Below are 27,968 nucleotides of genomic sequence, written 5' to 3'. Positions count from 1 at the left end.
TAGTAAATGATGCATCATGGTAAAAGTACTTCCAGGCATGGCTTAAGCAGCAATGAATTTATTTGTCCAGTAATGGAAAGTGACATGTGTTTATTGGGAAAGTTACTATTTAAGGTCTTCCTAGCCAAAGATGAAATTAGTATCAAGTAGAGTATAATGCTTGTGGTAAGAAAAGTGTGCTTTTACATGTTTTAAAGCACTGTTTGGAAGAAATGTCCATCTTTGCTCATCGTGTGTGAGGGATTATTAGCTAAATTTCAGAACTTAATAAGACAACAAGTATAGAGCAGCTTATATGTGAGCAGGGAGGGAGACACCTAGGACTGCAATAGTTGTGACAGATAACTCACTTGTTTGAACTAAAAGTGAGTCTACAACTGCATTGCATGTATTTCTTGGAAGTAGATGTGGGCTTAAGCTAAGAAGGAAAATCTGTAAAAATGTAAAGAGGGATTTTTTTGCAGATGGTATTTATTGTGGTTCTGCTGGGGTTAAAAATAATAAGTGAATTTGGAATGGAGTGATTTATCTGGAATGTAATAAAGGGTTGGTTTTAAAGGCCAACTCCATAAATGTTGTTTGGTTTGAGGTGAGTGAATTCATAGTGAAATACACTAGAGATAACAGAAGTGAGACTGGTGCTGAGGGGGTGGCAGCGTGGGCACGGATGTGGCAGTTTCAGATCATGTGCACGGAACACTCAGCACTCAGACATTGCCATTTTCACTTGCATTGCCTTGTCAAAGTGGATTTTATTGAGCGCTCTCTGTTTCTGCTCAGGTGAGGTGTTCGATAAGCCGGAGGTGACCAACGTGAAGTTCCTCTTCCTGGTGGGCGGCTTCGCCGAGTCCCCCTTGCTGCAGCAAGCCGTGCAGAGCGCGTTTGGCTCCCGGTGCCGGGTGATCATTCCCCAGGATGTGGGGCTGACCATCCTCAAGGGAGCTGTTCTCTTTGGCCTCGACCCTGCGGTCATCAAGGTGCGGCGCTCCCCGCTGACCTACGGCGTGGGGGTGCTCAACCGCTTCGTGGAGGGCAAGCACCCCCCGGAGAAGCTGCTGGTCAAGGACGGCACGCGCTGGTGCACCGACGTCTTCGACAAGTTCATCTCAGCCGACCAGTCTGTAGCCCTGGGAGAGACTGTGACCCGCAGCTACACGCCTGCCAAGCCTTCCCAGTTAGTGATAGTGATCAACATCTACAGCTCGGAGCAGGACAACGTCAGCTTCATCACCGAGCCCGGCGTGAAGAAGTGCGGCACGCTGCGCTTGGATCTCACGGGGACTGACGCCTCCGTGCCCAACCGGCGCGAGATCAAAACGCTGATGCAGTTTGGGGACACTGAAATCAAAGCCATGGCTGTTGATGTTGCCACCTCTAAAAGTGTCAAAGTCGGTATTGATTTCTTAAATTACTGATGGCCCTTTCCCCCGCCACAGCCTGTTTGTGAGACTGATCTTCCACTGTTCCGTTTTCTGACTTCTGTCTGTCATGTCATCACCGTGAATTTCAGCAGGCTACATGAGAACAGCTAAGGTGGGGTGTGTTGTGTTTGTGTCCTTTGGTGACCAAGGACTGCATTTTGAAAGACCCTTAAAAAGTTCTAGGAGCAAAAGTTCCAGAGGGAGTAAAAGTTACCGAGTTACTCATGCATGCTTAAAGATCTACCTTTATAAAATAAACACTGATTATTGTTGGGTCCTGAAGGTTAGTTAAAAAAAATACCAAGTTGTAATCTCTTTGCCTTGTTCTTCTTCCTCTTCCTCCTGAGTAAAACTCACTAACCCACGTGGCTGTTGTAGGGGGTGTATCTGTGTGGGATATCTGTTTAAACAGCACCATCCTCTGGCAATGGGAACAAATTAGTAGTTTTATTGTATTCTTTGGATTTTGCCCAGTGCTTTCAGAATTTAAAGTGCTGAAAATTAATGACTGAAAGAAATAGGATCTCAATTGCTTAAATTCTGTGTAAAGAAAATACCCAGAAATTCTTAAAATTATATTTAGGAAATACATATGTGTTTTGGGGGCCTAATATTGATTGTTCCACATTGAAAACAAGGCCGTTGTTGTCAGAGTTCTCAGAACAAACTGTCAAATTAATTAGCTAGTATTACCCTCATTATACTTTGGAAAATAATATTAAGAACAAACCTATTTCTCTTTTGGGTCTTCTGAGCTTATTTTTATTAGTCTCCATCTGAAACCACAGAATCACAGAGTAGTTAAGCTTGAGGGGGACATCCATTGACTGTCTGATAAAACCTCTCTTTCTAAGTAGTATCAGTCAGAAGAAGTTTCTTTTTCCAATTTTATGGTCTCCAAAATGAAGATCCCTAAACTCCAGGTAACTTATTTGACAACCCTCACTGCAAAGGTTTTCTTTCTTACGCTTAAAAGGAATTTATTGCGTTTAAATTTGTGCGTGTTGCCTCTTTCTTGCTCCTTCACTGGAGACCTCTGAGAAGTCTGGCTCCATCCTCTTTCCTGTCTGCTCTCAGGCATTCCTAGCATCCCCTGAGCCTCCTTGAGTCCAGCAGCCCCAGCTCTCACAGCCTCTCCTCACATGAAAGCTCCCCCAGTCCCTTCTGCCCTTCACGGCCCTGTGCTGCTCTCAGAGCTGTGTCTGTGTCTCTCCTGTCCTGGGAAGCCCAGAGCTGTTCCTGGCACTCAGACATGGTCTCAGCAGGGCTGAATCAGGGAAGGATCCCTTTCCTGACCTGCTGGCAGTGCAGTTCCCAGTGCTGGCACTCTCTGTGGCAGGGGCACAGTGTTGGCTCACGCTCAGCCTGGCTCAGTGTCTGCCTGCCACGATGCCAGGGCAGGTTGTGCTGCCAGGCTGCTCCCAGACAGCTCCTCCTGCTGCATGGGCTCCTTGCTGGCCACCTTCAGCACTCTGCCCTTGCCTTTGCTGAGCCTCATGAGCTTCCTGTCTGCATTTCTCAACATCCCTCTGACCCATCTGCTTCATCAAGCACTTCCCCAGGTGATTGTATTTCTTTTCCTTTTTCATTCCTGTGTTAAGATTTGGAAGCACAGCTAGATGGTGGCTGTCCAGAAACATTTAAACAATTCTCAAGAGACAAAACATTCAGATCTAAAATACCGTAATACATTTTTTTGTAGCAGACATTTTAATTCAGTAAAACATATTGCTGGGTTGGGTTGAGTGGCCAATGAAGTGGAAGGCAGAAACCAATAGAATGAAACTATAAATAGCATTAAATAAAGCATTCCTTACCTGGCAGTGAGCACTTGATGCAGGAGAAATGCACTGATGGCCATGGTAGCATCTTGTTTTCCAAATAATAACTTAGTGCAAATGTTTCCTTAAACATGCTCACCTGGCAAACTTCTTTTGCAACTAGAATAGTTTTTATTTTGCAAAAAGGTACAGGAAGAAAACTTCTGAAACTTACATTCTGCATCCACCATGAACTGACAACTTCAGATTCAAATCCTAATTCCACTCCAAATTAGCAGAGTGGTACCAACCTGTAGAATCACCCTAAAATGCTGACACTTCCCAGTGCATTTATACAGAGCTGCCTGATTACCTGCTGGAATTCATTACATTTTCAAAATGTTGCAGTGTTAATTATTAATCTAAACCTTCCTTTTTAAAAAGTTGAGCATGAGTTAAATCCATTACTGACACTTTTGGGAGATTAAAGCTTTAACAGTTATTTCATTAATTTATGTTCTAATCCTGCACTTAAACTTTCTGTGTTTATCCTGGAGTTTTGCCACAGAAGAGAGCTGGACAACTGATCCACTGCATTTTGTCATTGAGTTTTCTGTGTCTCCTGCAGAATTCCCTGATTTAATGGGAAATGTGTTCTGCATTCAGCTTTAAAATAAATAAATAAAGGACTATGGAGAATGCTAGTCACAGTATCCTGCTGGATACTTTCTATAATTACAAAGTGTGCTTGCTAGCAGTCGATTTCCTGCTGCCTGCTAAATGCTTTAAAAGCTAAATACTGGGATTTTTTTTGTGTGTGCTGCTTTCCATGGTTTACAAACAAGAGAAACTTTAAGATGAGTTATGAACAATATAATTTTATGTATATACAATATTTAAATATTGTACAGACTCTTTCTTTCTACAGTGCTATTTTCTTGTATAAAAATGCACTTTGCCTCTGTTGATTTCATTCAGCTGTTAATTTTAAATAACACAGTTTCTCAATCAGCTTCTGTAATTATAGGCTTTTAAAGATGGTAAGATATGAAATGTAAAAGGCCGATCTTATAATAATAGGAAAGAAATGTTGGTGTGTCAGAGAATACAACATTCTTCCTGCAATGCAAGTCATACCAGCTAAGCACATCACACAAATGCAATAGTCTGTTGCTGGGGTTTTCATTTCTTTGTTTCAGATGGTGACCATTCCATCTCCAGCAATTCTTCATAATAATGGATGAATCCTCCTGTAAAACCAAAAAACAGATTGTAAAATCTGGGTATACAGCTTCTTCACTAGGTTTTGGGTTTTTAATAAGGGTATTCTCTAGTTTAAAAAACAACAACAACAACAAATGAAAAACTACCTCCCGAAGCCAGGCAACACACTTGTATTGTAGCTGCAGGTAAGGCACAGTCTCTGTCTACCACTTCCACCTGCCAAAATCCAAAATTATTACAGAAAAATAGGCTTTGCTGTCTTTGCATGCTATGTTAAGCTGAATCTGTCCAGTTCTGCACAGATTTGTTTTCAGTGGCCTTAACACAGGATTTGGTTTAATGAATGGCTGTCACCCCTGTCCCCCAGTGAAGAGGAGGTGATCTGCAGGGTCAGGTGGCCCGTGGGCTTTGTGCTGTTTCCAGCCTGTCTGCAGGGAAGGCCACAGGTGGATTCTGCAGCTCTTCTGAAGCACAGCTCCCTGCCCAGCAGATTCTCTGCCCTTTCTGGTTCACCTTTTGTAAGATCCCTTCTGGATCCAAGCAGGGGCTCATTGCTGAAATCCCTGTAAAACGTGGTTTGCATATTTTTGCACTTCCTCCTTCAGTCTGGTGAGAACACTATCAAGCTTATGTTTGCAGAGCACTGAACTACTGAACAAACTCCCAGCTGTCCTTGTTGCCCTCTTTCAGAATGGAAAATTAGCTTGTCTCTCTAAGGAATTAGAATTGTTAAGTAGAATATTATGCTGTGGTCTGTAGACAATAACCCAATTAAACAACTTTACATTTTAAGAGGCATGTGGATGCCCATTTCGATAAAGTATGTTAGGTTGTAAAATTTATATGAAATTTACTAGGAAATGAGGCATTTTTAGAATTGTAATTGTGACACTTTTGCAGGACCTTCCCCTGCAGAGCATTTTTTTGGTAGGGGTTTCAGATGACATTGTGCAATTTAGTGTTGGAAAGACAACAAGGCCAGCTATCCATAGGGAAAGCAGAAGGTCTTGGCAGGAGTTTTGCTCTAAGCAATTTGCAAGTTTGGGTCCAAGTTACTGAACTCTAGGCTGAAGTTTAGCAGCTAATTGTGATGGAATGGTTAATTGTGCTAGAATATGATAAATGTGCAGTGGTGGTTAGGACAGTTTTCAGTGGTATGAGTATACCAGTATTCATATACAGGAGTTTTAATGCATTATTATGAGAAGGCTAATTATATATTGCAGAGATTTAATAGCCAAGATAAGCTGCATATTTATGATATGAAGTGGCTTAAGCGGATGAATAGTATAAAAGTTGTTGGGCATAATGTCACAGTACTCACCTGCTTGAAATAGTCTTAAACTATATTATAAAACCAACCATTGTGGTCTTGTTCACCTCTGTGCAAGATAAATTCAGATTTCACTGATACTTGGAGCTGTTCACAACTTGTCTGGATTGTATCTTGAGTGTTCTTGTGTCTTCAATCATGTCAAATAAAATACCTTAAAACTAATTTCTCTTTTTGGGTGCTACAATTCTTATGAAAATGGCTATAAAAAGAAACCTAATTTATTATGAAAGTGAGGCAGGCCAAGTGGTGGTTATGCTTGAATTTGGGTGCTCCTTCATGTGTGTGACTGAGCAGAAGTGACACCGGCCATCTGTATGGCTTTAGTTCACCTGTGTGCCCAAGGTGGAACTTCAGTGCTGCTCATGGCTCAGCTTCCAGCAAAACTGGTGTAACTCTCTGGGTAAGCTGTTTGTTGGAGTTCAGGCAGAAAGACTTTGGGCAATACCAAAAGCAGATCAGGCGTTTTCTGTAATGATGCTGTCAGCCAGAAAATTAAATACAAAATCTGATATATCAAAGAGAGGTGTAATCTCTTAGGTCTTGTATTTTTAAAAGCTGTTTTGTTGTTAAAAATTCATTATCAGGCCTATAAGCTGGCCAATATCCAGGTACATTTGCATGAGAATGTGTGTATTTATAGATCTAGGGTTCAGTAAGGTCCAGCTGCCCTGCAAAAACCCTTGCACAGCAGTTTGTGCAGTATTACATTTTTCTGCTAACAGCTGTAGCCCGTGTCCCTCTGAAATTCAGCAGTGTTGGCACAGGCTCTGGAGGTGATTCAGTGGCACAGGTGACCTTGGTCCATGATGCTGCAAAGATGCAGAGGGTGAACTGAGAGGCTTCGGCAGCCACTACACCCAACTTCCACCTATTTGCTGCAATGAAGGTGTTTTACAAGTGCTTTATGACTATAATTATAAACACCATCCTAATAGGCTAGGTACTGTATTTAACTTGTAATGAACTTGATTTCAGCTAAACATTCAATTAATGTTACTAGTACAATGGGAAATATAATTACAGTCTTCAGAGACACATTAAGAACCAAATTTTGCTTTCGTTGTTCTACCACAGTGCTGAAGCTTCCAGTGGAGTTTCATGTGTGTGCATGCAGAATTTGGTCCTTACTCTGGACTTTTCTAAATCTTAGGGCTTTCTCATAGGAGTGTGTTTAGATTTAAAGCTACAGCCTCATCTTGATAGAAGGGATTTTGTGTAAGTTGTTGGTTCTACAAAATCACCTAAGTCCTTACTGAAATTTGCAGATTTTGTATTCATGTGAATAGTTATGGAATAAAACAAATTGTAAAAGGGCCTCCCTGGCAGCACTGTCCAGCTCTCTGGCTTAGGGACAATGGGTTCAGAATTCCTTTACTCAGTGCAAGAACTGCTTGGTTTTCAAGAGATGCAGCCTGGATAAATTAGTGGGAAGTGCAGATGCTTTGTGTGACTGGAATTCAGGCCTGGTTGTTGCCAGTCTTGTACTTCTTTTTTTTTTTTAAGGAATAAATTCTATTTTATTAGTTCTCATTCATGCCTTGCTGTGTTCTAACAGTCAAAAGCAATTTTGTGGTGGAATCAATGCAGAGTCACAATAAGGTATTGTGCTTTTTTCCTTCAAGTTAGAGACTTGAATGTGAGTATTTAAAAAAAGGAAGAAGTTTCCACCACAGGCTGTGCACAGATGCAAAGATCAATTTCTTACAGCAAAAACTGTCTTATATGGCCATCATTATGCCATATATTGAGTCAGTTAAGTGCAAATATTTTTCTGTAAATGTTCTGTATTGTCTTTAGTTAATGTACAGTTGATTAGGTCAAATGGCTATGATTTTAAAGTAGTACCTGTTGTCTAATTTTTCAGGGATTGTAATGCTAGGGAAAGGTTTACTGGATGCCATATCCCAGGAGCTCTGGCCTTGTGCCCAGAGCAGAAGTTACTGGATGAGGCCATGGTGTTCATTACCATGCAATGGCAAAAAAATTAAGAACTTGGTAGATTGCAGCCACTATGACCCTTGTATCAGTGTCCACAGGTGAGCTGACACAGACATGGAGAAATGAAAAATAAATCTCAGCTTGCTCTGAGAGTGTTGTGAGTGCAGCAGAGCCAAGACACCAAAGGAGGATGATGCCAGACGGAGTGTGAGGATATGGGAATAAATCACATGGACTCCATTTTCTTCATGGTGGAGAAAAGCTCATTCTTTATTCATGTAACTAGTTTTTATGCAGTTTTGCATAAAATTGTCATGTGTGACTCCAATTGGTCAGTAGCTTTCTTGGCAATTACTTTCATTGGTTAGTAACAAACTGTTATCCTGTATTGATTGATCACTCAAACCCCAGTGTGTACGTGCAGGAAATGTTGTTTGTGAGAGATAAAAAAATGAAAACTGTCTAGCAATGTAAAAACAATTTATACAGGTGCAAGCTGGTTTTTTACCCAGGAATAGGTTGTTATGTTAATGTACTGCTCACACCAGGATTTCTTTCACTTGGGAACTTGCAGGGTGCTCGCTTCCCTTAGAGGAAATGACAGAATCAGCCAAAGCAGGCCTGATATTATGAGGCCTTTTTCTTATAATTTTTCCACTTTACTGCAAGGTAAGGAAAGAAAGGAATTGTCTGGAGAGAAGTGTGAGCAGGCCCTGGATGTGCTGGAACAGAGGCAGTGGAGTGCTCCAGCAGTTACAGGGATGGTTTCAAAGCAGAGGGGTGAGACAGAGCTGTGGCTGCCAGGGTTTGTTCAACTGCAGCAATCTAAGCAGTGAGAAAGGTGACTCTCCCTTTCCTAAGGGCAACAAGGAGTATTTCCTTCCCTTTGAGGAGTAATCTCTGCTCCTCTAGTGGGAACTTCCTTCTGCCATCAGCTGATAAGGGCAGACACCAGGCTGAACACATCCTCTTCCTCGGCAGCCTCGGTGCTTCTCACACACTACAGAGCTACAGCTCTGAGGGAATGCATTGCTCAGAAGGTTTGTTCTTCTTCTGTGACAATCGTAATGGATCTGTTTTCTCAGCCTGTGCCTCCCCACCAACACTTTGCCTGGAAAACTATTGACTCTTCAAAATGAGTGGAGTTGAAGGAAATTAGCTGTAAGTACAGCAGAATCAAGCAGGTTCTGCTTGATGTATGCAGGAATTGTATCTAAATGTGTTTTTTCCCCACAAGCAACATTCCAGCATCGTCCTTCAGATGATTTTCTCCTGATATTCTTTGTGTTGGCAGAGGTCTGGATAGCAGCACTGTATGCAGGGTGTTGTGAACACACAGCCTCGTCCATGAGAAATTCCTTACACAGTGGGCAGGAGAACTGATTTGTCTACTCAGGAAACAAAATCAACATTTCAGCCTGATAATTTTGTAAGGCAGCTGAACAAGCAGGTAGCATCACTGAGGATGTTCCAAAACAATTTAAGATTAGTGTTGCAGTTCTTCTGTTTTGTCTTATGAGTGCAACACATGAGACTGAAGATCAAAAAGTCCCACACACTGATTGAGGATGTTCCAGGACTGAGGAGATGTACAAACTAGGCTGACCATATCCCACCAAAGGAATTTTAATTTCTCCCTTCAGAGTCAAGTACCATATACTAATTCAATAGCATATAATAATTCAATAGCATATGATAATTCAATAATTCAAGTGGGATATCATAATTGTTGGTTTTTTTTTTCAGATCCATCAAGTATTTTTGCTGACTGCAACTGCAGGTCTGTCAGAGCATCACAGGAGTTTCATGTAGCTGGAAAGGACTTCAGTTATCAATCAGGTATCACCTTCTGATGCAAAACAATATTAGTTCTGCCTAAACTACTCCCAACTTTTGTTTAATCTGGTTTTAAAACTTGTGATGTTTAAAACTTCTGACCATTCTGGAATGGTGTTACCTGCTCTGGCAGTTTGTTTGTTTCACTGTCCTCATCTGTCTGAAGTCTTACATAATGTCAGCTTTGACTCTCTGTGGTTGTCCTACCCCTAGAGAACATGGAACAATTCATCTCATTCCTGCCCTGACAGCTTTTGACATATCTGAAGACCAGTTTCATGCATGCCCTGAATCTAATTATTTAATTAAATCCCAGCTCCTTCCATCATGTTTTATAGACCTGTGATCTTTTTTATGGCTCTGTTGGGAGCTTTGAGGATTAGGCAGTGCGTGCTGGTTTCTGGCAGATAAGCATCTTACTGCTGGGAGGAGATTTGGAAGCTGATGCTGAAGTTGTTCTGTGGGAACACACGTGAAGGGCTCGTGTTGGGAGCATCCCTGTCCAAAACAGCCCTGGTGAAGCATCAACAACCAATCAAATGGGACTGGGGATTTGAGGCAGTTGTGGTTTTGTCTTTTGCAAACATTGATTAAAGGCCTTCCTGTGTTTAAGCTGAAAGGTATGTGTTTAAACCTTGGGAGCTTGTTGCAGGAGCTGATGTTATACTGGCTGGGTGTGTTTTGGGTAAATGGCACTTAGGAGGCAGCCACCAGTCATGGTGTGAAGCAGACTGTGAGTTTTCCACTCAGAGTGCTTTTAGAATTTGCATCATTAAAGCATTTTCCTTGAACTCCTGCACTGTGGAGGTTCTGATGAACTGCTGGTGCTCTGCAGGCCTGAAGTGTTTTTCAGCTGCAGGAAAAGTGCTGCAGTGAAAACTTCAAAGAGGGTGAGAAATCCCTGACTTCATGAATGACTTGAGGGGGAGGTTTTGGCAGGGTACATTGAGCTTTTTACTCTGAATTTAAAATGCAGGAAAATAGTCCAAGCACAGGAAATCAGGTTCCACTCTGAATTAAATATTAATTTCATCTGGTAGTCAGATTAAAACCCCCTACTTTTGACTAGATGTCAGCACCTCTGGGGGTCTAAATCTCCCTCACACACCCCTGCTGTTAAAATCCCTGGCTTTTCTCTGTGGCTGACCTTTGGAAAATGTAGATCTAAATGGAGAGTTTTGGAAGACAGTGCTTTAGGCTCAATTATTTAATAGCTGTTTTACTCCAGTTGATGGCTGAGGAAGAATCTCATAGTCTCTTGGGAGATTCCCAATGCTCACCTAAAGCTGTGAATGGTTTGATGCCAACAGTGAGTGATAAATCTTGTGCATCACTATTTCCTCTCTGCTTAACCAGTGCAGAAAGCAGAGGCGCTGTAAACAAGAAAACAGCTCACTGTAGAGCAAACTCTGCACACACGATTTGTTTCATCTGCTCTATTCTACTCCTCCAAAGCTGAAATAAAGCATTTTTTACAGTCTCCAAGCCCAAAATACCTCACAGGAACAAAGAAGATTATGGGATTGGTATGGGCAATTTGGTGTGCCCAGAAAACCCCAGAAGATCTGCCCTGTAGATGAGCAGTCCTGGGAGCAGCTGGACCAGTTTTGGATACTAAAGCAAAGCAAAAGCAACTGGAGAAACTCCTCAAATTTACTGAACCTTCTGGGGGCTTTTTGTCTGTGAAGTTATATTCATCTTCCCAGGGTACTATTAGCATATTCACCTACATTTAAATAATTAATTTCCTCGTTATACGCCAACTCTTAATTTTTTGTTCTTTCAGAATTATTGAAATCTGTGACAAGAGGTAGTGATATGAGGAAATGCTTGGTTTCTGGTTTGTTAATCAATTCCATAATATCTCATTCTTCACAATTGCTTTATTTAATAGCACCAATTTCTGCTTTCAGGTCTTGACTTCCCTGTTAAGCATTTAAGTTTCAGAATTTTTTTTAATCTTTTAACCTTTATCCCTTTGATTTTTTTTTTCTCAGCCTATAATTTATTATACAGTCTCCTGTCAGAGGAGGAGGTAGACTAGGTGATTTTTACTGTATTGCAAATTATAATTATTATAGTTATTTGCATTAGTAATGGATTCATTCTTATCACTGAAAACAATTCCATTATCTGATCAGACAGTTATCTTCACACTGTCCGTGCTCATATACTTTTATTAGGCACCTCTTTCTCTGTGGGTCAAAAGGAGAATTATTCTTTGGTGCAGTCACTCTGCTCTCCACTTTTAACATCTTTCCCTGGTTAAAAGGAAGTTTTTTATTACCTTATGCAATACAAATATGCTGCTTTCTGCTGCTGTGTTTCCATCCCTTCAGAGGCAGCCAGGGAGGGCACATGAGCAATGTCCCCTCTGTCACAGCCACCAGGAGAGGATTCCTAATTCAGGTTCTGTGGGAGGGAATGAGAGGCTGGTTTTCATGACCTAGCAAAGATATTTTGGCTCCTTTTGGAATTAAAGCAGAGGCTTGAGGATCTACAGTGTGGCCTTAACGAGGGGAGAATCCTCCTCTGCCAAGCCCTGGGTGACGGCAGAGGGGCAAACACATCCTCTCTGACTCCTGCTGAATTTTCTTGCCTCTGCAGGGCTACCAAAGGGTGAGCTGCACTGATTTCCAAACTGCAGGCAAGGGGGAGATGAGGAAGGCTGGAAGGAAATGTGAGGTCAGGCCACAGAATCCCCCAGGGGACCGAGAGCACCTTGGTGGGAGCTGAGGGTGGTGGAGAACCCTTGCTCACTTCCCTCCTGATGATTTCTTTCCCCTCATCAAAAGAGAGGAGGCTGGTGTTTGGGTAAGGAATTAAAGGTTAGTCTGAACCAAGAGTTTGTTTAGTTTCTTTTTGAGCAGCTCCTGTGGTAGTTTCTGGGCTGTAGGACAGAGTGCTTCGTGCTGGGAGAAGGAAGGGGTGGCTCCTGCTCTTCCACCACCCCAGGCAGGACAAGCTTATCCTGTGTTTTACATCCCACATAATTAAGGTGATAACTGTATATATTCCTCCTCCATGAAGAACCTCTTCTGAGTGAGAAATGGTGCTGCACTTAGGGCTGCACTCACTTTCCAAAGAGGATAATCAGGACTCCCAGAGAATCCATCCTCTGGAACTGCACACCCCCAGCTCAGGCACCCAAGCCACCAGTAATGTTCATTGCTGTTATTTTCCATGCGGAATTGACTCTTAGGTTATATAAATTGTATGCTAAATTACACTAGTGTGAATTATGAGCTGAACTAATGCATTACTGTGGAGGTTTAGATCCCTTTTTTTCCCCTTCACCTCCCTAAGTGGTTGGATGTGAAGCCGTTATCTACTTAATGCAATTAAAGGTAATATCTTTCTTAGGATAAACACACAACAATAATTCCATGGGCCAGAGCACAAGGAGGGACTTCAATGCAACTTTTGTCTTTGGCTCTCACAAAATAGAGGTCATCAAAGTGATGGCAAGTTCAAATACACAGTTGTTCCTGTGTATTTGAACACAACATTTAGAATAATTTAAAGAGTACTTTGGTTCTTGTTTCTGTTTGTCTGCAAGCACAGTTTAGAAGCAAGTGTCACATAGGGCACTATTGGTATTTTTTGATTTAGAGCTGTGGAGCATCACATCAACCCTCTCCTTTCTTCCTCTGCCCTCTGCTGACCTTTTTTTACTTACCTTTCTCTTGCCTTCAAATTTTGGAAGAAAAATCGTATCTGAACTTATTATATCATTTCTTTGGTATTTAGTTCCAGTGAACATCTCTTTTGTCAAAGAAACTGCTCCCAGTTTCTATCAGCAACAAGATGTTAACAAATTTAACCTTTTTTCCACACTTTTTTACAACCACACATGGTATATATTTCTGAAGGATGAAGGTGGGGCAAAACAATGTGGGAAATTACACTCTAATCAAGGAGAAACAGCCTTCAAGGCATAACATGATAAAATTCCTATTTGCAGCCTCTGAGGACACATCCCAGGAAGGTATGGAAATAAATACACAGCCATAACACTGTCAGCTGGGGCTAGGTGATGAAAGCTCTAACATGACAAACTAGATTAAAAAAAACCCTCCAGAGATTCGGGAAGGAGAATTCATCAATGCCAAATTAAGATACGCTCAAATATTTCTTGAAAGATAGAACCTCATTATGCTATTGATTTATGGAGCAAAGTAATGACTGTGGACAGCATTGTCTAAAGACAACAATGAGCACTGCAGTAATAATTAGAGTCACATGAAATCTTCAATTTTTATTTTTTTTGTCTGTTTCTAAGATGATTTGTAATAAAGGGGGAAAATGCATCGCACGCAGCAGTCTAAAATGTAATGGAAATACGTGGCCCAAGTTGTTCCCATATTTAAAATATTTAAAATTCTTTTTGCAATGCTGCCCACCAACAAAATAATAGTAATTTCTGGCAGGAATTATAAAACCTTAACTATAGCACAAAGTGTTTTTCACCAAATTACTCACTCTATATCCACAATTACAGCCCATTTTTTTTTCCTTATGCTGATAACAAAAGATACATTTTAAGATCCTCGCTGTGCTACTCTTCCTTTAATAAATAAAGTGAGCTTTTCAAAAGCAGATAAAAATCAAAACATTTCTACATTTAAGGATGCAATCAAAGACTTGCCGTGAATGGTGTGATATTAAAGTTTAAAAAAAAAATAAAAATCAATTTGCTGTGTATTTTTGACCATAGTTTGTCACAAATACCATTCCCAATAGATAAGAATGATTATATGGTAAAGAGCATAATTTATATATCTCAAGCATTTTGCTTTTGTCACCGCCATCGTTAAGGAATTTGACACGTTTGCAGGAGAACAATATATGTCAACTGAAATATATACCAATTAGCCCTAAATGGGACACTGAAATGAATGATGCATGTGCATGCTATACTTACAAGTAATAACATGTGGTTTAAAGTCGCTCGCGTTTTCAAACAAGAATTCTTTTTATGTTGTCATTTAAAAAATCTAATATTTCAAAAGGTCAGGAATAAATAGCACCATTAGCATTAAAAGCTAGCTAAAGGGAAAGTAATTTGTTGTTCATTTAACATTGCATTTTATGTAATAGCTTTGTAAAGTGTTCGTGAGGGGGGGGAGAGATTTTACTCTGCTGAAACAGGATGACGGCAGCTCCAGTTCATTATTAAAAGGAGATTTTTTATTATGCTATTGTCAACTTTAACGTCTTGATTCTGTTGGGTGTTTGTTAAAATTACACGGGCTGCTGAAGTGGCTATGGCAGAGGATAATGCTGAGAATATCATAACTGTCAAAACAATTGTGCAGGCAAGAACCTGCTTATTCCAAGATAATGGAACGAAAGACAAAGGAGAAACTCTTCTGCAGTGTTAGGAAGTTAATAACCCTGATGAGGTTTCCTCAGCAGGAGGCACTGAGATCAGGACACCAAATCCTAGGAGACACAAACAGGGAAGGCAGAAGGAAGCAGGGGGTGCCAGAGGGATGGGGGCTACATGAAAACCCAGCATCAGACACCAGCTCCCCTGTCCGTGGCTATTCACAAACCCAGAACTGTTTATCTTCCTGGAGAGGGTTTGTGTGCTCCTCCAAGGACTGGATGAAGTGTGGAACCTTCTGTTCCTGTGGCTGGATCCTCTTCCTCCTGCCCAACTGCAGCCATGGAAAGCCAAGGAAGAGATTGCAGGAGCAACCCAGAGCTGGACTTAGCAGAGCCTGATGCAGGACAAAGAACTCAAATCCTTGTGTTTATTAGGCCTGACTCTATCATTCTATGACTATAAGACTGACCACTTTTGGGAAAAACTGGAGACAAAATAAATGTCAGCTTTTAAAAGTCCTGCAGGACAGCATTGTCTGGGAGGAAAGCACACAAAGAGAACTCTGCTGTGTGCTTGCTGCTGCACGGGGAGAGAAGGAATGTGACAGGGGGAATACTCCAGGAATTCAGCAAATTCAACCAGCCTGGTGCTGAACATTTCCAGAGATGGGGCACCTAACACCTCTCAGGGCAACCTGGGCCAGTTTTAACACTCCTGTTATACAGAACTCCTTCCATACATCTAATCTAAGTCAAATAGTACCTTTTAATCTGGGCAAGAAGCAGAAGTGCAATTTAGAAGGTTTGAAAGCATAAAAGCAAGCCTGCATGTCTCTGACTAAAACTGAAATTGCTGGAGGATATTCTCTTCAGTTGTGTTAAAGCAAGGAGCACTTTGGCTTTTATATAAAGAAGTTACTTCAGCCCAGAGCATGCCCATAGGTTGCTAATCTTCAGTGCTGATGTTTCTTTGTCTATTATTCACATCCCCTATCTCCTTCCCATCACCCTGTGAGGGCTGGCAGAATGCACTCAATTAAAAAAAACAAACAAACAACAACAACAACAACAAAAAAAACCACTGTTTTTTTCTATACTAGTAAAGTAGTGCTCCAACCCAAAATAAATTGGTTTCCACCTCCACCACTACACAGAATGTAAAGCCCTGCTGGGGGGTTGATGTCCTTCAGGACAGGGTGTTTTGGGTGAGGAAAGCTCACCCAGAGAGACCCAGGAGAGGTCAGGAGATACTGAGAGAGGGTCCCCAGGAGCAGTAGATGTGTGGAGCAGCAGATCCCCAGCAGTTCTGTGAGGTTTTATCAGTGAAGATGAGATTCCTCTGGCAGTAGAGGAGACAAAGCCCCCTTGTCCAGCAGAATGCTGAGGGACACGAGGCAGGATTGCATGGGACAGAGATGAATTTGTTTCTGTTACCCGCCCCCTTTCCTCTTGCTTGAAATTGTTTTGAAACAGGCTGAAAGCAGCGGAATTCTTCAACAGGTTTTGGCACATTCACTCCTAAAGCCACTCTAAAAATTCTGTCTCTAGAGAGGCATCCACAGACTTAACCTCTGCCTCCCAAACCAGCCAAACCCCACCCCAAACAACACACACCATCAGTAACACACATTCCAGTGTTTTCTGCATGAGTAGCTTTTATTGGCAGCAGGATTTGGGATCTGAACATGCTGTTAGCAAGCAGTCAGAGTCTGCAGGACATCCTCCCTCACGGTCTCAGAGCCACAGAAACGGAACCTGGGGAGGAAGGAAAGGAGAGCACCTTGAGCTGCTGAAATTATACAGGTGGATTTACACTGATGGTAACACAACCTGATCTGTCATCCCAGACAAATGAACAGAACAAACTTTGAGCTTCCAAATTTGAAATATAACTGCTGGGGAAAGCATTGATAGACTCTATTCCTTCTGCTTCATTGCCCACCTTGCTTTAACGTTACAGTTTTGGGGTTTTTCCCCAGATTTTGTGCTACCATCTCCATAGAGATGACCACAACTATTTGTGCAAAGGCCATAAGTCAGTAGAAGGGTGCGTTCCTATTGTGATATATGTTACACTATCTACAGAAATACACTTTGTCAGCAATGTGCTTTGGTGACTGGAAATTACAACCTGACTTAGGACCTCTGCTTCAAGGTGAGTTCAAGTGCTGCTTGGCTGTAATAATTTCACTTTGCTTGAAACTGTTTCCACCTCCCATGTTGTCTTTTAAGAGATGGAATTTTAACTGCTCATTTGAAAATAGAATAAATAAAATTTAAACTGTACCTCCTGTTCTAGATACCAACTCATGATCTGGATAAAATAAAATAACTGATCAAGAAAATGAAGGAATTCATGTTTGAAAGTCCAGGAAAATTAGTAAAACTGGATCAGTAAACCATGCTTCTATAATCTGAACATCCACGTTGTGCTTTACAAAGTCTACAGAATTCAATTTTGGCCTTTTTCCCTCAGCTTTATAGGTAGCTTTTCAGTAGGCTCTAAGTGTTACTGTTCCTCATTGGAAAGGTGGATTTTTTATCACCATCCTCTTTCGTCAGTCATGACCTTTAGGGGTCATCAATACCAATGGAATACTTGGCTGGTTCCAGCTGACAGTGAATCAGACCCACAAATAATCTGTTTTTATGGACAGAAGGAGTTTGGCAAGAATGCTGCTGACAGTCCAAGCCAGCATTAATTTTTCTCACCCAAAGGGTTTTACAGAAAGTTTGCTCTTCTAAAGCCTGGAGAGATTTTCAGTTTTTCTTTGAGGTTATTTAAGGCAAAGGGTTGAAGTAGCAGTGAATAGAACTATGGATGAACAGTGTCTTGAAAGGAAGGAAAGAAAAGGTTTCCTTGAGAATCTTTACCTTTTAATGCCTTAAATAACTTTTCTTGTGGAAAGGCTTCTACTCCACTTATAATTTTGTCACCTATCTTCTCCAGTAACTTTCAAGACTTTCACAATACTTACTCTCTTCTAGTTTGCCCAGCTTCCACTGTGATGGTTGCAGCTCCCAGTTTAGGAAGAGTTGGGTTGACCCAGTTGTTGTTCCAAAGGAATTTAACCTTGGTGACTTCTCCTACATTAACTTCTGCATCAATGTAGGCTGTGTAAGTGTTGCCTGGTTTGAGGCTACCCCTGTGAAAAACAGCATTTTATGGATGTGAGGCATGGCAACATTTACTGTTAATTACCAGTCTTGTCAAAGGCTCTGCTGTGGTGGCAAGAGGGTAGAAATTCAGCAGAGAGACAACATTTATCCCATTATATGGCAGCAACATTACTGCCAGATTTCTGATGTAATTCATCCCAAATCATTTATTCAGAGGCAGCAAAGGCAGGTGGGCCTGAAATGCTGCCTTTTTGTTTCTCTCTTCATAAGACCAATTAAAACAGAATTATTAATTACAAATACAAATTAAGGGTTCTAGAAGAAAAGTTTCTTTTCTATTGAATTTTTAACTTACTTGGTGATCTGGTGCTGCTTTGTGTTCCCACCAGTGCCATAGAGGGCCACATTTACGTATCCTTCTAATTTGCTCTTTCCAGAGAGGGTCACAGAAATTTTGTACCTCCAAACTACACAGAAGAAATAGAATTATTTCGACTGTACCCAGGGAGAAACAGTCCCCAAAACATCAAATTCTAGGGTTTTTTTTCTTGTGTGTCTGTACAGTATAGTTGAGAGCAGAAAATATAAAACACCAGTGAATCAAATCTGTTATGTCCTAATGAGATCAACACGAGAAACAGAAGATATTTGTGTTACTTTCTGAGAGAGAAAAAAAGAGAAAACTAGTCCATATTGTAGTAAATACTATACAGATCTCAGCATTTTGACCATTAAGGTTTTCACACCGAGTGAAGCTGGAAATAAAGGGGTGTTAGGGATAAATACAGATACAGAATCTAAGCAGCATGACAGAATTCTGAAGCTCCAGGAAAATAATTTTTGTTGGTGGGAACCTCCTTTTAGAGTGCAATTACCAAAAGGAGCTCAGGGAGATTCTGATTTGTGCTTACAAGAGCAAACTAAGCAGTGTGTTGTGAGAGCTGGCATTTAGGATAACTGAGGCTGTAAAGGAGCTCATCTTGTCCATCCAACAGCTGTGATCAGCTTGTTCTTGGCCTTTGTCAAATGGAGTTTTTGGTATCTCCAATGATGGAGATTTCCCAGCTTCCCTGGACCCCTCTTCCTGCATTAACCATTGTGTGATTTGTTGTAATTTTCATACTATTGTATGTGCCATTGTGATGTAATTTTCATTCTATTCAACAAGAAATTTCCTTTCTGCAACTTCTGTTCATTGTCTCTCCTCCCTTCTCCTTGAACCTTGCAGTTCTCCAAACATCTCAGTAACCTCCGCTAGACTCCAGAGTTTGTCAGTGTCTTGTCCTGTAGGGCCCCAAACTGGCATTAGTGATGGGGCAAAAGAAGAAAAAGCATGAAGAACAGAAGAGACTTTGCACTGTGATGAGATCTGCTAAAGCTAACTGTCAAACGGGAAAAGAAAATTTTTATGAGGAGTAGGTAGCAATGGAAGCATTCAAAACTCACGAGGAAAATCCTTGGCCTCTCTAGTATTCAGGTAAAGTTTTGTGAACTCATTTTTAACCTGGTCCTTGAATCTGTCTGCATAGTGACCCATAGTTGGGCATCCCGCTTCTGGGCATGGGAAACAGCTTCCCTAGTGAAAACAAATACATCTATTAATAACATTATCCAGCCAGACAAGGAAAAGAAAAAAAAATTAGTCAAAGGATTTATTTTTAATAATGCTCTCAATAGGGTCCATCCTGAAGCTCTGAGAAATACTTACTTCTTTAAAAAGATCATATGAAGCACAAGCATAGCCTAAAAATCCGTCAGGGTAGATGATACTGTCCGAGTAGTACTTGTAACTCCTCAGGTGATTGCAAGCCACGAAGTCCCGAGTTCCTGTGAAAAGATGCCCCCAGGTTGGTTCTTCTTTTCTCTTCCCACTCAAGGAAAGAAACCCAGGTCACCAGGATGCATTGTTCCTCCTCAAAAAGCATCACCGGGATGCATCATTCCTCCTCAAAAAGCATCACTGGGATGCATCATTCCTCCTCAAAAAGCATCACCGGGATGCATCATTCCTCCTCAAAAAGCATCACTGGGATGCATCCTTCCTCCTCAAAAGCTCATCTCAGTTCTTGGAGAATCAAACATGAGGTTGGAACCTTTCTCGCTCCGGATGCGCTCACCCCAAGGGATGATTCCCTAAGGGATGTCACTGGCTCAACAGGTACAAAATGCGAACTTGAAATGCTTTGTGGAACCGACTGTGCAGCCCAGCCCAGCCCCTGCCCCTCAAAAAACCCTCTTATTCAAGCAATCTGACCGAGTTTAACAATAGAAACCAGAGCTGCCTGCAGCAGGTCTTTTGTAGGCAACAGTTTCATTACCATAACAAAAGAAAACCAAATGAAAAGTATTTAACAGTGAACTTCCTAGGGCAGCGCTGATTTGCTCCAGCTGAGGGCTTCAAAACAAAATTATTATTATTTGGGGGGTACTTAGGAAAGGGAGACTCTTAAAATTAAAATAATGAATATATTATTTTCCTTTGTGTTGCTTGTATTTTCCTGACTTCAGGTTAAAAAGAAGACCATATACTATGCAGTTATTTCTTTGTGCTTTAATTCCCCATTATGATAACAAGTTTAGTCTATTAAAAAAAAAGGGGGGGCAAGAATGAAAAAGTAATGCCTCCAGCTGCATTGAATAAAACCTGGAGTAAAAAGCTAGCGATCACAAGTCAGAAAATGGATTCCCAGAGTTTAAGTTGTTTGCAGTAGTGTAAGAAAGAGCTCAGAAAATGTACTGAAAAATCTCCACAGCAGAAATCTTCGGAGTTTTATTTTTTTTTAATCTTATGTGCAATTTAATTTTAGAAATATTCATAGGAACCCTCTGATACTTAGAGATTTTATAAGAACCACGTTAAACAACAAAGAACAGTGTATTTGAGCAACTACGTGCCAATCTTTTTTTAGCTGCCTAAAAATAGGAACAATGAGATCACTTCAATGCAACTCCAGTTGTAATCTGTAACTTAACAAGGAATCAAATTAATTGCTCTGTCTCCGAAGAATTTCAGCCAAAGACACTCTCCCAGGAGAAGCTGTGAGCATCTTTGCCCAATTCCACCAGTGCTGCTGCTGGGCACTTAGGCACAAAATGCAATGTGCTCTTAAAAGACCCTGAAAAATGTTTGGCACAGCTCCAACAACTTTTGTTTCTGATATTAGATCCTTTAGAGGAAACACATTTTCCAGAGGCAAACCCTTTGTCTTGTTTATTTTTTAATAAGCTCTGGAAAAGTGGCTTGTTTTGAGCATTGTAACAGCTTCAGTGCAGCCTGCAGCTGGTGGATAATACACCAAAAGCTAATGTAAAACACCTGAATTAAGGCAAGATAAGTGGCTGCACTTTGAGGGCTCCCCCTGAGTTCGTGATGCAAACAACAGCCTTACCTTCCCAGATGCCATCGATATCTACGATCTGTGAAATGGGGTTCTTGTCACAGCCGGGCATCTGAACTCCTCCGTTTGGATAAAAGTCAAGATGTCCTATAGCTGGTGCCATGCCAAAACCTGGAGCATTAGAAACGGGGGTAAGCACGTTTTAAATGAATGTTATCTCATACCTGTAGCTGCTGGCTCTACGTTTGCCTGTGCACAGTGCTTTAGGACAGGAGCTGTCAGTGACTGAAGTGGTGAATTTGTTCTGTTCTGCCCCAGAACAGCCTTGGTGAACAATCAGGACACTGAAGTGCCACAGGGCATAGATAATTCAGTGCAGTAAATAATACATAATCAGTAGAGTAGAGCTGCACACTCACCTAAGTTGGGGATTGTGGGAGCTGTGTCTGTGTGGATAACATCAACAAATTCAGCATCAGATTTATCCAGTCTGACTTCAATTGGAGTGCCTTGAAAATAAGGTTGTGCAGGGTCCAGTCCTGAGAGAAAAAGAGTAGTGTTATGTATGAATAAAGAAATGTAGTGTAGAATCATTTTACATATTGATGGTATATAATGAATGTCACAAATATAGTTGCCTGTGGCTCTTATATCTAAGTAATATTGGCATTAATAAAATGAGGATGTGTGCTCTCAACTTCCAAGTGGCTTTTCTCCCAGGAAGTCACCTGTGGAAAGCCTATTAAATTTCACTGCTTTACATACTTACAGCAATACTGAATGCCAACACTTAGACTAAACTTTTTTTTCTTTTAATTGAACTTCTCTTTAATAACCCTGCTCAAACTGAGGTTACTGTGTCCGCATCCCAAGGAACTGATCCATCTGGGTGGTTTCTAGAGTTCCTTGCTTGAGAGTACTCAGAGGAATTTGTGCTGATAGCACCCCCTGCTTGGAGGTGTTGAAATGTTGAAGCCTGCCCACGTCAGGCTCCAGTCAGATTTTGGGAAAAACATCTCGTTTTGAAGCAATGAGCTTTGCTTTTGAACCTAGCAGAAAATGGAATCAATTTGCTTCCCAAATTGCTGCAGCAATTTCAGGTGCTTGTAAACTCTTGCAAATTGCACAGCTTTTGCTGCCTTATACTTGCATCTCTTCTTGTCCCTAGGCAGCTTATTTTGGGTTTGCTTTTAAACTGAATTTTTTAGACTATTAGTCCAAGTTTCACCAAGCCTGAAATCCCCAAGGAAAAACAACAATTGAAAAGGGTTTTGTTAATAACATCCAAAATTGTCTTTTATCCATGAAAGGCCACTCTGCTTAATGCACAATGCCCTTGGCATTGCCTACGTGATGAATAAGGAGCTCAAACCCACAGCTTTAACCTCTGGAAGTACTGAATTTAAAAAAATCCCTTTGCTGTAACATGTGCAAGGAAAATAATAATCACACTCTTTCCCCCACTTAGCACAGCCCTGCTCCTTGGGGTACAGTGTGAAAGGAGCACAATATCCCAATTGCCCTGACTGCGCTGCAGCCCAGAGAAGCAATCACAGTGGGATGATTCAGAATGAATGTCACAAATACAGCTGCCCATGGTTCTTATATCTAAGTGATGCAGGCATTAATAAATTGGGGGTGTGGGTTTTGGGAGGTGGCTGCAGCACTGACCTGTGATTCTGCCGATGCCCGGGGACCTGCGGCCGGCCTCGCCCGCAGCGTGCGCTCCCAGGCTGTGGCCAATGATGTGAACATCAGCTGGGGAGTACCCGTACTCCTCCTGACAAAACAGCAGAAAACACACATTGCCATGCCCCTCTGCATCAGCAGACAGCAACAGGGAGGACTTGATACAGGGAAACTATAATTTTTCCTGTTGGCTCGGAATCTCCTCTAGGGTTTCAGCGTCTCTTTGCCAGTTAGTTCTGTCCAACACAGAGATTTTTCCAAACCTCCTTATTCAGCTGCTGCCCTGGCTTGGAGTTTGTTATAACTCCAGACAGCTCTACCAAGAGTCCTGAGGGACTCTGGATCCTTCCAGAGGACCTATTAAGGTTCACAGAATGCTTGCAAGAATAAACCAGGCACTCTTAGTTACACCTGGCAGGTTAAAGCACCACCCCAAGCTGGAGGAGGCCATGAGATGAGAAATGCCTTCAGCCTTTTTGGATAGGAATTCAGTAACTGCAATGCAGATGTGGAGAGTGAGAGGTGGGTCAGAGCACTGCTGGACCCAGCACGCTCTCTGGTTTTAGTTATTTATAGTTCTTTTATGGGAAATTTGTGTTGAAAGCAATTAGATTAAGAGAAGTCTTCAGACCAAGGTTCACTTGCCATGTGAAGCTGGCTGCAAAAGGAGCCGTTCCCTGTGGGTTTGGGCACTGTCCACCATAGCTTTCCCTTGGGCAGCTGATGGGTCCTGCTTGTCCCCAGCCAGTGCTGCCAGCTGGTTTTATGGTGTTCCTGTGAGCTCATTTGTTGTCTCCATGAAAAAGAAGTTTGCTAATCCATTATTTCTGCATATTTGGTTTTACACTGCATTTTTAATATCTACAGAATAACTCTTTAGCTGTACTATGAGAATTTCCTTTAGCATTTCCTCTCCTTAAGCTGGCAGGCCTCGCTGCTATCACATAATATTTTCCTTTTAAACAAAAAATTGTGCTGCTTGCTTTCAGCACAACTGACAGTGGAGTAGAGGACTATTTTCTGCTGGTTACACCCGCATTTGTGAAAGCTCCAGAGCTGTATTTCTTTGACATCAGTATTACAGAACAGCTTTAGGAGCAGCAGTCTCTCACCTTGAGGGCGTTCACGAAATAAGCGATTTCAGCGCCCACGATGCGGACGTTGTTGGCAGCCTGGGTGTATGAACACATTGCACCTCTCTGCCAGTTCACACAGATGCAGTTCACATCTTCCACAGTAAGCATCCTCTGTTTTGTAAAACAAAAGGAAAATCCGTGGTAAATACAGTATGGGATCAGTTCATGTTGGTCATTGTGGCTCAGCTACTAAAGCTTGTGTGAACTTGTGTGAGAATGATTTGAAAACCAAAGCTGTAGCATGGATGTGTGCTCAGAGGGGTTTGTGTGATCACACAATGCTGGAAGAGGGTAATATGTAATGCAGTAATCATTTCAAATACCCAGAGCAGTATTTTTTACAGAAAGGAGAACAATATCAAAAATGAAATGTTCAATTTTTATTTTCAAACAAACTCGGTATGTAACACTAAATAAGAGCTCTACTTATGCACCCATTCACTTCAGTGATTTGAAAGTACTACTTTAACTCAAATTCAATTAGAATATTTTTGATAGTTAAAATCAATAGTGGTTTTCTGATGCAGATTTGTAAGAAAGAGAATGTGTTTTTATAACATGGTGTATAAAGTGTTGGTGTTCATTTCAGATTTATGGCTCTATCTGGAAATATGTATATGCAGGCAGAGACTTTGCCACAGAATCAGAAGCTTTACTCTTCTCCATTGAGCTGGATTGTTTGGCTAAAAGTATTTTGTTTTAGCAGCTGAAGTATATGGCAACAACAGACAAAGAACAAAAAAGGCAATAAAAGTGTCTGTGACCATAGCAGAAGTGGGAAAAATCAATTTGCAGATAGGATTGTTGCTTAATGGGAAGGGAAGCAAGTAACAGATAGACATAGGAGGATTGATGTATTCACAGTCCCCTTTGCTCTGCTCTTTGTTGAAAAGATTCACTGAGACCAATTTGTTTCTAAATATGAACTAGAGTATTGTGATAAAACACAGGCTACCATAATAGATGAAGAATTTAAGGATTTATCTCATGCCTCTACATCCTGGAAAATTGATCAAATGGATTTAAGGGACAAGCTGAAAAATATATTGTGAGCTGAGCTATCTCATTGATTGTGAAGTTCCAGGAACAAACCTCTATTTTAAAATGCAAAATGTAAGACAGAAAATTATAAAAGCATCAATCTACTTCTGATACTTGAAAAAAATTATTAACTGACAAATCCAACAATCATCCATCCTTTTTCTTTTGATCTGGCATCAAAAAGAAGCAGGCAGTGGGAATGCAATAAACATGAAATACCTTGATTTTAGTTTCATGTTGTTCCTCGTAGTGTTCTCATAAGTAAAACAGGAATACATTATTTTTAAAAATTGTATTTCTGTTCATGATTGAAAAACCTTATCCTCAACGTGCCATCAACTGTTATTTTGCTCTGTGCTGCATGACTCTGGGGCTTTGATTAGCTCCAGCAGCAATTAAAAGCATGTTTGGAGGACTTGAGAAAACCACAAGCTGGAATTGCACTCTGCATAGGGACAGAGTTAGGAAATAATTTGTGGAATTAGCTCAAAAATCAATAAAGCAAAGTGCTTTACTACATCCAGTGCTCATAGCAAGTCCTGGATTGAAAGCTTTATTTGAAATGCTCCTCTTGAGGTCCCTTTGGATGTACATTTTTATGAAATTTTTGCTTTCTTATCGCTACAGATACCATGAGAAAAATTGGTTAGAAATGGGGAAAACAGGCAATTTATATGAATGTGTTAATAAATGCAAACTAAGGGTGTCCCTGTGGTACCTACCTTGCACATGTCTGCCAACCAGGTTTCTTCTCCATCGTCTACAAATCCATGTACAATAAATCTGGTCTTCCTGCTTGCCTTAAAATTTGAGGCCTTGATTGTTGACTTCTGAACAGCAGACAGCTCCTACATTAATGTAAATTAAAAAAAATTAGCATAACTAATTAAGAACTTAATAAACCTTTAAACCTGCTTTCTGTAAATAAGTTTTTAAAATTGCAAAGACCTGAACTGCGCTTATCTGTGCAGGTGTTTAAAAGTTTTGCAATGTTGAACTCATCTGCAAGAATTCACATGAAGGTTCATGTGAATTCAAACCAAGCTTTGACACCCATCTTAGAGCAAACAAGACTTCAGCGTGCTTTCATTTTCTTTGTGGAAAAAAGTTACCCCAAAATGCTCAGTTTCCCAGTAGTTCTCAGTGGGGACCCGTCCAAGGAGCTGGAAGAGGTGTTCTTTTGAATAAAGTGGAAGTTTGGCCATTTTTAACACTTTTCAAGAACACAGCTGGAGTCTGTTTAATTACGTTTTGCATGTGATGCAGCAATGTTTAAACCACAACAGTTCTTACCTGAAAGTTCTCCATGTTCTCTTTAGTGTACAGGAGGAAGTGAGTGTCTACACTCTCTGGTTTCCAGGGCAATTTGTAGATTGGCCTTTCTGCAGTCCCAGACCATGGTATATCGTCTGTGAAGCACCCAAGCCTATCATAGCAAACTTCTTTGCCTGTAGCATGAAGACCAAAAACAAAAAAGTGTGGATGGGCAGAGAAATGGAGCAGTCAGAACTCATAGCATGGCTTTGTTTTTTTTTTTTTTTTATTCTAGAAAATCCCACAGTTTACAGAAATCCAAGACCAGCAGTTGCCCTATCCTAGATCTTGAGGGGTTGCAGTTTATCCCAAGGAGAGAAGCCACCCTATTTCTCATCAACAAAGTCTTCAGAGGACTCCTTTGTGGTATCCTTGGGTACCCTCTCCCAGCTGTTTGCTTTGCCCAAGGCAGAGACAGCTGATGAGTTTCTCCTGATGCCAAGCTAAAATATTGCTGATAATCAGCTATAATTTGAGACAGTGCTGAACAGCTGAGTGCACATGGGAAGTCTTATAGCACACAAGCCAGTGTCTTCTGCAGAATACAAAGCTATGCCCTCATTAGATTGCCTCCCCCCTTGCCCTGGCTTTTTTTTTCCCCATTTCCATCATTAATAAGAGTACAAGAAAGAATTCCCTATGTTTAGTAGAGCAGTAGCTTTGTTCTGAGGTAGGAAACATCAGCTTTTCTTGCTCAATCTTAGGGCAGAATTCCCAGAGTGGAGAAGAAAGTAAACACTCACACTCTCATCTCATCATTCCTCTATGGAAAAGTGAACCACATTAACCTCAATAAATAAGTTTTAAGGCACCAGGGTGTAGAATAACACCTAGAAAATAGGTGGAAAATACAGCAGGATAGAGAGGCAATACAAGCACTAACCCCATATGCTTACCTTCTGCTGCGCTGAGCAGAAACAGGGCAAGAATCCAAATTCCAAGCATCTGGAACAGTGGAAAAAGAAGCAGCTAGGATTTGCTAACCTACTCATTTAGCAAGCACACTCAGCCCCCTGGTGCTGAATTTTCTCGAGGTGAACAGAGTTCTGCAGGATGCATCCCTGACTGCTGTGTGCCAGACACACTCTGTGCCAGTCAGCTTTGCTCCATGAGATATTGGGGGCCATAAATATACAAAAGCATAACTTAAATCTAGGCTGATTTTTCCCCTTCTAATCAAATGTACAGGAGCTTCTTTAGAATTAGCATGAGGATTAGAGAACATGAGCTGCCATTGCCCTCCACGCTCCTGTGCTGTGAGAAGCCACAAATCTGACAAGGTACAAGGAAAAAACCCCAGACCTGAACTACTTACGATGGAGTCTTGGAGCTCCTGCCACTAATGTGTGAACATTGCATGTGCTTTTATAGTCCCCTTTATCCTTGGAAAGGTTCCTAGAAAGATAGGAATATTTGTTTCAGATGATAGTTTATAGATAAACTGGCAAACAATCTTAATGGTTGGTTTCTCTGATAGCTCCAAT

At 41.1% G+C, this 27,968-nt stretch overlaps 2 protein-coding genes across 3 annotated transcripts in view; one reads left to right on the top strand and one right to left on the bottom strand.

Annotated features, from left to right (window-relative positions):
* HSPA12A (heat shock protein family A (Hsp70) member 12A) overlaps positions 1-5,903 on the top strand; it is a 52,976-nt gene extending 47,073 nt beyond the window's left edge. For both annotated transcript variants that reach the window (XM_058028908.1, XM_058028909.1), the window contains one exon: positions 781-5,903. In XM_058028908.1, coding sequence (XP_057884891.1) covers positions 781-1,415 — 635 coding nt within the window. In that variant the 3' untranslated portion in view covers positions 1,416-5,903. The remainder of the gene's footprint in view (positions 1-780) is intronic.
* A 10,576-nt stretch (positions 5,904-16,479) lies between these two features.
* On the bottom strand, positions 16,480-27,429 carry LOC131086217 (pancreatic triacylglycerol lipase-like). The gene is made up of 12 exons (XM_058029127.1): positions 27,381-27,429; positions 26,464-26,618; positions 25,893-26,018; positions 24,106-24,240; positions 22,976-23,084; positions 21,724-21,843; positions 21,356-21,475; positions 19,675-19,793; positions 19,413-19,542; positions 18,322-18,433; positions 17,825-17,992; positions 16,480-16,601 (listed from the first exon to the last, which is right to left on the bottom strand). The coding sequence occupies exons 1-12, from the start codon at positions 27,427-27,429 to the stop codon at positions 16,538-16,540; spliced, it is 1,407 nt and encodes a 468-aa protein (XP_057885110.1). The 3' UTR covers positions 16,480-16,537.
* Positions 27,430-27,968: the final 539 nt, after the last annotated feature.

This window comes from Melospiza georgiana, chromosome 8 (genome assembly GCF_028018845.1).
Source record: "Melospiza georgiana isolate bMelGeo1 chromosome 8, bMelGeo1.pri, whole genome shotgun sequence".
Classification (NCBI taxonomy): Eukaryota; Metazoa; Chordata; class Aves; order Passeriformes; family Passerellidae; genus Melospiza; species Melospiza georgiana.
The sequence above is the reverse complement of the archived record's forward strand: the minus strand, read 5'-3'. Positions and strand labels throughout refer to the sequence as shown.

What these genes read in the sequence shown, in the direction of transcription:
- LOC131086217 (XM_058029127.1), bottom strand. Translation starts at nt 27,429, where the DNA reads ATGCTTGGAATTTGGATTCTTGCCCTGTTTCTGCTCAGCGCAGCAGAA. An exon ending in TCTGCTCAGCGCAGCAGAAG is followed by an intron (nt 26,619 to 27,380) that starts GTAAGCATATGG and finishes TTCATGCTACAG; the next exon opens with GCAAAGAAGTTTGCTATGAT. An exon ending in CATATGATCTTTTTAAAGAA is followed by an intron (nt 19,543 to 19,674) that starts GTAAGTATTTCT and finishes TGTTTTCACTAG; the next exon opens with GGAAGCTGTTTCCCATGCCC.